We start from the raw sequence: 10,668 nt of genomic DNA, 5'->3' as shown, positions 1-10,668 counted from the left end.
TCATTGCTGCGCACGGGCTTTCCCTAGTTGTGGCGAGCGGGGGCTACTCTTCATTGCTGTGCGTGGGCTTCTCATTGCACTGGCTTCTCTTGTTGCGGAGCATGGGCTCCAGGTGCGCGCGGGCTTCAGTAGTTGTGGCTCGTGGGCTCAACAGTTGTGGCTTCCCAGCTCTAGAGCGCAGGCTCAGTAGTTGTGGTGCACAGGCTTAGTTGCTCCGTGGCATGTGGGATCTTCCCCGACCAGGGATTGAACCCGTGTCCCCTGCGTTGGCAGGCGGATTCTTAACCATTGTACCACCAGGGAAGTCCCTGGGCCTCTCTGTATTTGCTTGTCTTTGTTTTATAAAGTTATTCTCCTCCATCCTCCCGGGAAAGACTCTCAAGCTTGGACGCAGCCACGCCTCCCCACCTTGGCCCTACCCACATCCTGGTCCCGCCCCCTTCGGGCCCTAGCTTTCGGTTTCCATGGTTATACCGCTGCCTCCGAGAGAGCCCAGCTGCCCAGAAGGCCCCCGCAAAGACCCCGGTGAAGAATCGGGTAGACGTGGCTCCAGCTCTCCATTCAGGCCTCCGCGCCCTTGAGCCCGGGGTGTATCCCGCGAGGAAGCGAGCGTTGGGCCGTGGACAGAGCCTGGGCCGCTGGAGCATCCCGTCTAGCCTGGTTGAGGCTGAACTGTCGGTAAGGACTCCTTTCAGGGCGCCGCCGCTGAACGGAAACAGCGGTCACTTCCGGCCGGAGGCGCCCAGGTCCGCAGGTCAGGTTTCTAACCCGTGATGCGCCGGCGCCTGAGCCATCTCGCTGCTGGTCGGGGACCCTTGCACGCCTCCGACGGCCTGAACTTGAGGGTTTAGGCTTCCCAGAGTCAAGCAGGGGCGGGTACTGAGGGGAGTCGTGAGCAGCCCGGGCCCGGCGCCCGAGGGCGCTCGCGCATGCGCACACGCAAGGCTAAGCTTTGAGCACGGGCTCGTTAGGAGATGCTGTTTTAAGCGCTTACCTTATGCCACGCACTATTTTAACCACTAAATGTATAGAATTCAGTCCTCGCGACAACTCCGGGGAGACGGTAGTAGTCGAATCTATATTTTTCAGATGAGAAAACCGCTTCAAAGAGAGGTGAAGCAGGGCTTCCCTGGTGGCGCAGTGGTTGAGAGTCCGCCTGCCGATGCAGGGGACACGGGTTCGTGCCCCGGTTCGAGAAGATCCCACATGCCGCGGAGCGGCTGGGCCCGTGAGCCATGGCCGCTGAGCCTGCGCGTCCGAAGCCTGTGCTCCGTAACGGGAGAGGCCACAACAGTAAGAGGCCCACGTACCGCAAAAAAAAAAACAAAAACAAAACCAAAAAAAACAAGAGAGGTGAAGCAGGTGCCCGAGGTCTCAGCTAGAAAATGGTCAGCTCACGATGGAAACCAGGCACTCCGGTTCTATTGGACAAGATGACAAGTGTTGTTGACCTTACCTGAACCCTAATAATGCTGAAAGTTAGCTTTATCTACCTGGGATTGCCTTTGTTATTCTCTACATGCTTCTTTCCCCTGTGCTCAGTTACTGGTACGAATCAGAAAACCTGATAGCCATTAAAACCCGCCACCTTTTCCTGGTTTATAGTAAATGGAATTAATAACCAGGAGTTCATTTTTTCCCGTGATGCATAACTCCTGTAATATCTTTTGCTTTTATGTTTTTAATCGAGTCTAAATGCCAACTTGGATGTGCTAGAAAGAGAATTTAGACGATCCAAGCAAGAATTGTTCTCCAAGAGTCATTATAATTATGAAAGGTCATTTAGTGAATGTGGTGGAATAAGCATTTCCTCTTTCAAGCTGTACTCGGCCGCCTACACAAATGGGAGTGGGGTTTCTCATTAATTCTACTCCTCCCTGCCCCCAATAGTGTTTAACTTTTTTTTTTTTTTTTTTTTTTTGCGGTACGCGGGCCTTTCACTGTTGTGGCCTCTCCCGTTGCGGAGCACAGGCTCCGGACGCGCAGGCTCAGCGGCCATGGCTCATGGGCCCAGCCGCTCCGCGGCATGTGGGACCTTCCCGGACCGGGGCACGAACCCGTGTCCCCTGCATCGGCAGGCGGACTCTCAACCACTGCGCCACCAGGGAAGCCCTGTTTAACCTTTTTTTAAATTTAAAAATATCATGCTATAAATGTACTTTTGGTGACCACCATCATTTAAATAAAGAGGGAATGTTTCAATCATTTGAAACATTCCAGTTGCTCTCACTGTCATTTTTATAAATATGAAACAAAGTAATGAAAACAGGAGGGGCCTAGATACTCGTAAATACTAATAAGTTAATAAATAATATGACTACAAATATGTTAGTGGTGAAATCTAAAGAGGAAAAAACAGTGTATAAATGCAATTTAAAAAAATCTTTTTATTTAGCCAGAATGCCTCCCACTCAGGCTGAAAGTGTTATAAAGAGTATCATTCGAGAAATAGGACAAGAATGTGCAGCCCATGGAGAGATTGTTTCTGAAACTCTGGTTGCTTTTATGGTAAGCATGAATATTTTTGTGAATTACTGTTTTATTAAAAAATGTGCTTAAGCAGTGCCCATTTTCCTCTTAAAATTCTGTAGTGTTTTCCTAACTGTTATTCTGTTGAAAACATACTGTTGGACAAGTTAGCCAAAAATATATTTTTTAAGCCTATAAAGCATGTTAGTTCTCGATTTACGAGACTGATTTAGAAGATCTTGATAAGTTTTAGAAACATCAATAATGTTTTCCTATGTGGGAGTTTTTTTAAGATGTATTTTTGTTCACTGTTGTAAAAATTACTGATTGCCTTCATCTCGGAGAGGCAGCAGTGAGCGATGGCGTGAAGCGAGATCTTAATTCCCTGCCCAGGAGTTGAACCTGGGTAGCCTGGATGAAAACCAGGAATCCTAGCCACCAGACCAGCAAGGACTAGAGGATAGAAGCTATTTTTCCCTGCTCTTGCTCCCAGTGGAAAATGCATTTCTCACGGAGGCAAAAACTGTAAAAACAGGTAGAAAGTTTATTATTAGAGACACAGCACAACAACAAGTGGGAGAGCACACAGAGGAACGTTTGTTTAGTTAAGACAGAAGCAAGGCAGGGACTTCCCTGGTGGTGCAGCGGTTAAGAATCCGCCTGCCAATGCAGGGAACACAGGTTTGAGCCCTGGTCCGGGAAGATCCCACATGCCGCGGAGCAACTAAGCCCGTGTGCCACAACTACTGAGCCTGTGCTGTAGAGCCCACAAGCCACAACTACTGACCCCATGTGCCGCAACTAGTGGAGCCCGTGTGCCTAGAGCCTGTGTCCTGCAACAAGAGAAGCCACCGCAATGAGAAGCCCAGGCACCACAATGAAGAGTAGCCCCCGCTCGCCGCAACTAGAGAAAAGCCCGTGCGCAGCAACAAAGACCCAATGCGGCCAAAAATAAATAAATAAATTTATTTAAAAAGAAAAATAGAAGCTAGGCAGAGATGCACATCTGGAAAGAAAGGGTGTGGGCGTCCTCCCTAATGAGGAGGAGTGCAGTAAACAGGCAGTTAAATCATTTATGTAGGTCGGTTTTTCCAGGTCTTTGCCTTCCTTCTGGCAATCGTCTTGTTTTTTCCCCTCTAGCTAATTTGTTTCAGGACCCTTTCCCTAGGTGCGCATGCACCTCTCAGCCAAGATGGATCTCGATGCAAAGGCATCTGGGAGAAGCAAGACTCACTGTGGCCTGGCATTGTCCCTTGACTTTTTTTTTTTTGCGGTACGCGGGCCTCTCACTGTTGTGGCCTCTCCCGTTGTGGAGCACAGGCTCCAGACGCACAGGCTCAGCAGCCATGGCTCACGGCCCAGCCACTCCGCGGCATGTGGGATCCTCCCGGACCGGGGCACGAACCCGTGTCCCCTGCATTGGCAGGCGGACTCTCAACCACTGCACCACAGGGAAGCCCTGTCCCCTGACTTTTGACCCCCCCAAGGAGACTTTCTGTGCACGCCTAGTGTCTCCCTTGCCCCAAGGTTGGGGTGGGAGGGAAGCGGAGATCCCTTGATCCTTCACTCAAACAAAATTGTGCCCCTCTTTGTTCTCGCCATGACTGTTATCTTAAGGCATCCCCAAGAGACAAAACTTGGCTATTTACCCTGTCCCTGTGGTAGCTTCCATTTCGGAGAGTAAATAGGAGACTGATTTTAAATGTCTAACCTGGAGCCCATCTAACTCCTGTCTCAGGAAATGCAAACAGGAGACTAGCTGTAAGTGTCCGGCCTGAAGCCCACTTTTTGCTGCCCTATGAAATGTAAACAGGAGGCTAGAGGTAAATGCCTAGCCTGGAGCCCATCTGTCTCCTGCCTCAGTCTCTCTACTCTTGCTTTTGTTTTAACAATACACAATAAAAAATACGATAAAAATATTCAGTTTCCCAATGTAAAATCTAGCTATTGTTTTCAACCTGTTTCTCCATGTCCTTCTTCTGACACCATGTTCAGATTTGAGGCTTATTGCTCCCTTTCTTCAGCCTCTAATGAAGGTGTGGATGAACTGGGTTATAAGAAAATCAGCTGAACAATCAACTGCTGGGTAGTCAAGAGGCAGCTATTTAAAAAATGGAACATTGTTAAACTAATTTTGTAGTAACATGAAATAAATGTAATGGACTCTTTCCTGCTCTCAGGTGAAAGCTGTTGTCCTGGACCCAAGTAATGGCTTTAACACGGATAGAATTCTCATAAAAGATGATGTGCAGAAACTTGTAAAGGTGATTATCCAACAGTTCTCAAATTTTGAATTATTTACTTGCAATTCTAAATGTAGTATTTGTGTTGGTCAATATTGCCTTCAGCTCCGTGAAAGAAAACCCCACCAGATAGTGGTGCAAACAAATGAGAGGTTTATTTTTTCTCATAAAACGAAGTCTAGAGGTACATAGGCTATTTTGCCTGACTTCCTGGGTCACCATCATGCATGTGTTTTCACCCCAGGGTCACAAGATAGCTCTCCCACCTCTAGGCAGACATAAGGTAAGAGGACAAAGGTCAAAATGTGTGTGTAACTGGGTCTGTCACTTTCTTTTTGGAAAATAACAGGCTTTCCCTGAATCCCTCCCGTCTGTTTGCATTTATTGACTAGAATGATACAGCAGGTGAGCCTGGGATATTGATTTGTTTCTTCTTTCCTTTTTTAGCTGACCAAGTCTTTGCCTAATCCAGACTGGGGCTTTGTCAGGAAGGAGGGGTATGGATACTGGCAGGTAGCAGTGTCTGCCACAGTATTTTAGAGACATCTTGTTATGAATCTAATGTTACATTGAGAACATTATTAGCTGACTTGTCATATACTGTAAAATTATAGTACTAAATTAAGATCCATATAATTATTGATTCAATGTAATTTGTGTTTTTCAATTCTAAGGGAAGAATTGAACCCAGAGCAAAGAATTCGTTAGAATCAAGAAGGTGTGCCTGAAAAGCGATTTTTAAGAACTAAAGAGGGCAGGAACTTTAGACATTATTAATTTTTTCATATGTTTTAAGTTTGACTCACTGGGTTTAGATGCTTAAATATTTATTTTCTAGATATTCCTCAATGTATTTCCTAAAATTTCAACATTTATCTTTTTCTTCCTGAGCTTGATGATTTTAATTCCCTCCTTCACACAAAAGACTTGAAACAAGCTTTCCCAGACTTGTACATGATATTTTCTGAGCTCAGACAAATGGCAGAGAACATTTTCATCATCTCCATCTTCTCTCACAGCCAGCAGTTCACATAGTGGAGTGCAGGTCTGTCTGCAGATGCTAGGGGGTCAGGAAGAGCTTTGGAAGCTTGGAGCTGGGGAATATGTCGTTACGATAACTGGGCAGAAGAGACTCCGTGATTCTCTAAGGCAGTTGAGAGCTGGGTCTTTCTGTGCTGAATTTGAGAATGTGGTATAAGGCCTGTTTTTAGCGATAGGGGAAATGACTGATGGTTATTCAGAAAGTTGATTGGACAGCCGTGGAGGAGAATCAAGGAGGGGCAGAAAATGTTTTTCTCCTTTTCATGGCTCAAGAAGATTTTTTTGTTTCTCTTCCAACTCAACTAAGTTGGAAAGAATCAAGCTCAATATACTTTTTCTTTAAATTTATTTTTTATTGAAGTATAGTTGATTTACAATGTTGTGTTAATTTCTGCTGTACAGCAAAGTGACCCAGTTATACACTTATATACATTCTTTTTTATATTCTTTTCCATTATGGTTTATGCCAGGATATTGAATATAGTTCCCTGTGCTCAATACACTTTTAATATGACAGGTATATTAACTGTCAATTTATATAATAATTCAAGTGATAAAGATTGTTTTCCTCTTTCTCAATTAAAAATCATGTTGATGAGCTAGTCTGTGCATTTGTAAAGTCTGTGCTTGGAACGGCACTTCTCCACCTGGAGGGGTCCAGGTGCGTGGGTCCCCTAAAGATAACGTTCCGTCCGCACTCCTGCTTTCCCCTCTTCCTCCTCCCAGGAAAGGAGGGTTGGTGGCCTGGGAGTTGGGTTGAGGGTGAAGCTGTTGATGTGCCCGCTGGGTGCAGACATAATAAAGTCTTAACAGGTGAGATGGGGGAAGACTGGGCTTGGGGGCTGCACAAGAGAGAAGAAAAGAAAAATTCAGGTTGATCCTCTATTCTAAAGGGGCAAAGCAGAGGAGGGATGAGCCATCTATGTTTGGGGAAAAACAGGAGAAAATGGACCAGAGGAAGAAATTTTGAAACAGAAGGTAGAGCCAGAGAAAGTCTGTGAGCAGGGGACGTAGCCTCGGCAGCTTTTTATAAAATGCACATGACCTCCACCATCAGCAAAAAAGAGTGTTAAGGCTCAGATAAACAGTAATGAGGGGCTTCCCTGGTGGCACAGTGGTTAAGAATCCTCCTGCCAATGCAGGGACACGGGTTCGAGCCCTGGTCCGGGAAGATCCCACATGCCGCGGAGCAACTAAGCCCGTGCATCACAACTACTGAGCCTGCGCTCTAAAGCCCGTGAGCCACAACTACTGAGCCCACGTGCCACAACTACTGAAGCTCATGTGCCACAACTACTGAAGCCCACACGCCTAGAGCCTGTGCTCCACAACAAGAGAAGCCACTGCAATGAGAAGCCTGATCACCAGAAGGAAGAGTAGCCCCTGCTCGCCACAACTAGAGAAAGCCCATGCACAGCAACGAAGACCCAACACAGCCAAAAATAAATTAAAGCAGAATAAACAAACAAACAAAAAAAACAGTAATAAGGGACTCAGGAAGAGCTGTAGACAGGAGCATAAGCGTCATGGCACATTCACCCACATTCAGGCTGCAGAGACTAAGCAAAAGGTCAAGTTCCTTGCCTCCAACTAGACTTTTAGTCACTTGGGTATGGTAATATTGGTTAACTCAGGGGGAATAGCTTATTACTTAATAAATGTTGTTGGTTAAGTAAAACTATAAAGTGTAAAGTCCTCAATGAGAAAAAAAGTAATAAAAATGGTCATTGGTAGGTAAATATCAGAAATAATGGCTTTGCTGTTGCCTTTGATTTTGAGAATAACTTTGGAAAATACTTCTGATTGTTTCAGAAAATATAACTGGAAGCATGTATGTGATTTTCTTTTTTAGCTTTGCGTGACTCGGCTATTGGACAGTAAAAATCCTTCCCTGGATACCATTAAGATGCAAGTCTATTTTGATATGAATTATACAAGTCGAGGTAACATATATCTACCGATTTTGATACCCTAAGGGTGTTGACTTAAAAAATGTTCACCACCTAAAAGTTGATAGTTATGTTTTATTCAGCGGGAAATTTTAGGACTTCAAGCCTGGGACACAGCATCTCAAGTAACCCCGAGAGAACTGCTCTGAGGAGGGAAGCGGGGGAGTCAGGTTATATAGAAGTTTTGCAACAAAGGGTAGATAGTCTGAATGTCAAAAGAGTATTGTTAATGAAAGGAAGCTGATATCCCAAATTAAGGATATGAGGGCTTTTCTTTGTATGAGGAGATGCAAGAGTCTGGGCTCACTGATACGGACCTCAGCTGTCTGGAGCCAGTATCCTGTGTTTTCACATCCTGAGTTTCCTCAGGGCTCACCGTGGGGAGTGGCTGCAGTCTGATGGCTGCTAGATGGCAGGTATTGTTTCCTTCCAGAGTTCCCTCAGGGCTCACCAGCTCACACTGGAGGGCTGCAAGTGCTCATGACTGTGACATCCTTTGTTTACTGAGATGGCAGGCAGTATTCCATTTCTCAAGGGCTTCATTTGGTTAACCAAGAACAATTTAACTTTTTCATTTATCTTTTGAAATTTTTTCCAACTTTGAAGAATGTAATAATGTTGGAGGTACTAAATGAGAAGAACACCGGTGGCCTTTGTGAGTGTCAAAAGTTTCCAAGTCTATTGTGTTTTGACTATTATACCACTAATACATAATAACTTAAAGCAACCAGCTCACTGAAGTTAAAATTTTTTAATTTGCTGATTTTATTTTTCCTGGTTTATATTAATATCACATAATGCTTACCTAAATTATGTAACTTACCCAAAAATGAAGTGACTGATGGGAAATTTAAGCTTAGAACATATTTCCTTATGTAAATAGTTTCTTACATACATCAAAAATAAACTGGAAACGAGAAAAAAGGAAATGAAATTTCTCTATAGACTACACTGCCTCTGCCCCACTGTAATTCATTCATTATTAACCATTTGGTGATTTTTGTTGTCTTTTTTTCCCTCTCTGTATTAACCTTTCAGTTATGCTACATGTGTAAAATCATATATCTTGCTTTTTTGATCAGTAATAATATTTTAGAACAATAAATAATAGTGGAATTGATGATGTAATTTAGATTTTTCTTAATTTCAAAGTTTGAGTTGTTTTTGTGGTAAGATTATAGCTATGAACTGGGCATGGTTGATATGTTCATTATTGCCCTTGTTATAGGGTGTCTTATTGACTTAGTTGCAAGAATTATAGTGCTGGTGAACTGTGGCTCCTTCCACAATTAAGCCTAAACCTCACTGAATTATAGGACGAAGGGAGAGGGATACCATTCTTGATGCAACATCATATTACAGTAATGATATTCAAAGGAAATTTATCTAGAACTAAAATAGAAATACACATAATTGAAGAGGAATATTTATACTACCTATATGGATATTTATATTAGATGTGTTTACATACAGTATACTACACCTACTTACCTGGAGAATATAGATAGTACAATATTTATACTGTCTGTGTTTATAATATATATTATAAATTGTCTTGTGTACTTTCTGCTTAAGTAGGAGGTTTTAGCCCTATCTGCTATTACGTTTGGATTGTCTTTTTAAAGGCTTACGTGTTTTGATAAAGCATGCCATTTAAATCGCAGTAGTAAATCTTTCCCACTAGATTTTTGTCTTGAGGTTACTTGCTGACCACTGTTTATTTTTGCTTACTACATCTTACGAAAATACTTGTTTTCATGCAGTAGAATTGCCATACCAAGCCATTTTTTCCTCTGGTCCTATTTTCTTTTTTTAAAAAATTTATTTATTTATTTATTATTATTATTATTTTGGCTGTGTTGGGTCTTCGTTGCTGCACGCTGGCTTTCTCTAGTTGCAGCGAGCAGGGGCTGCGCTTCCTTGTGGTGCGTGGGCTTCTCATTGCCGTGGCTTCTCTTGTTTTGGAGCATGGGCTTCAGTAGCTGTGGCATGTGGGCTCAGTAGTTGTGACTCGTGGGCTCTAGAGCACAGGCTCAGTAGTTGTGGTGCACGGGCTTAGTTGCTCCATGGTATGTGGGATCTTCCCGGACCAGGGCTAGAACCCATGTCCCCTGCATTAGCAGGCGGATTCTTAACCACTGCGCCACCAGGGAAGTCCCTGGTCCTATTTTCTTATGTGAGAAGTATTCTAAGTATCAATATACGGAACACTGTCCTTTGCCAATTTTAGAGGAATTTCTCGAAGAACATCACCGGGTCGTAGAGTCTAGGTTAAGCTCTGTTAGCAGAGAAATTACAGATAGTCGAGCATGTGTTCGAGAAGAGCTGGAAAGCCTCTACCGCAAGATCGTCAGCTACGTGTTACTGCGCTCTGGGCTGGGGTCCCCAACAGACATCAAGACTGTCAGAGAGGCAACAGGTAAAAAATATACACCATTTCCATTCCATCCATGAACATAGTATCTTATAAAATATGTTGAATTTTAAGTATTGAAGTTTTCTTCTTTTATCTGAAAAAAAATTAGCACAAATAAGAGGTTAAAACTTAACCCAGATTTTTCTTACACAGTGTATCAACACTAAAACTCAAGTAGCACTTTTGGGAAGTGAATATTGTTAATCTTCTTAGAGCTGTATGTACCTAGGGGCCTATTACAATGTTTCACTACAGAAACATTGGCAGTATGATTAACCAGGCTGATTGGGGAATGGGGACTGCTGGGAGAGGAGATTTCCTACTGATGAAAGGCATTGAGTCTGTCACCTAGGATGGATGATGGGAAATGGCACTGTTTTATCCTCAGGAAATACTTGCCCACTTTCATACTTTAAGATAAGGAATAGGCAATATCTCTAATCTTCCCACGGCTTTCTTCCATAATTATTTTAAAGCATATTTTTTTTCTACTCAGAGCCCTAATTAGAAAGCTTGTTTTAATGCCCATTGCCAAAAAATTACTGATGGA

The 10,668-nt window shown here is 43.6% G+C and overlaps 1 protein-coding gene across 3 annotated transcripts in view; it reads left to right on the top strand.

The window, feature by feature from the left end:
• The first annotated feature begins 214 nt into the window (after nt 1-214).
• CFAP206 (cilia and flagella associated protein 206) overlaps nt 215-10,668 on the top strand; it is a 31,992-nt gene continuing 21,538 nt past the window's right edge. The window contains exons 1-5 of one of the 3 annotated variants that reach the window (XM_082633209.1): nt 215-678; nt 2,400-2,508; nt 4,650-4,733; nt 7,606-7,696; nt 9,933-10,121. In XM_082633209.1, the coding sequence (XP_082489335.1) occupies nt 2,401-2,508; nt 4,650-4,733; nt 7,606-7,696; nt 9,933-10,121 (472 nt within the window). In that variant the 5' untranslated portion in view covers nt 215-678; nt 2,400. Of the gene's footprint in view, nt 679-2,395; nt 2,509-4,649; nt 4,734-7,605; nt 7,697-9,932; nt 10,122-10,668 lie in introns of all 3 variants that reach the window. The other 2 variants (XM_082633208.1, XM_082633210.1) reach the window with 2 other exon arrangements.

The sequence above is a fragment of the Mesoplodon mirus genome (assembly GCF_964341445.2).
Source record: "Mesoplodon mirus genome assembly, chromosome: 10".
NCBI classification, from domain to species: domain Eukaryota; kingdom Metazoa; phylum Chordata; class Mammalia; order Artiodactyla; family Ziphiidae; genus Mesoplodon; species Mesoplodon mirus.
The sequence above is the reverse complement of the archived record's forward strand: the minus strand, read 5'-3'. Positions and strand labels throughout refer to the sequence as shown.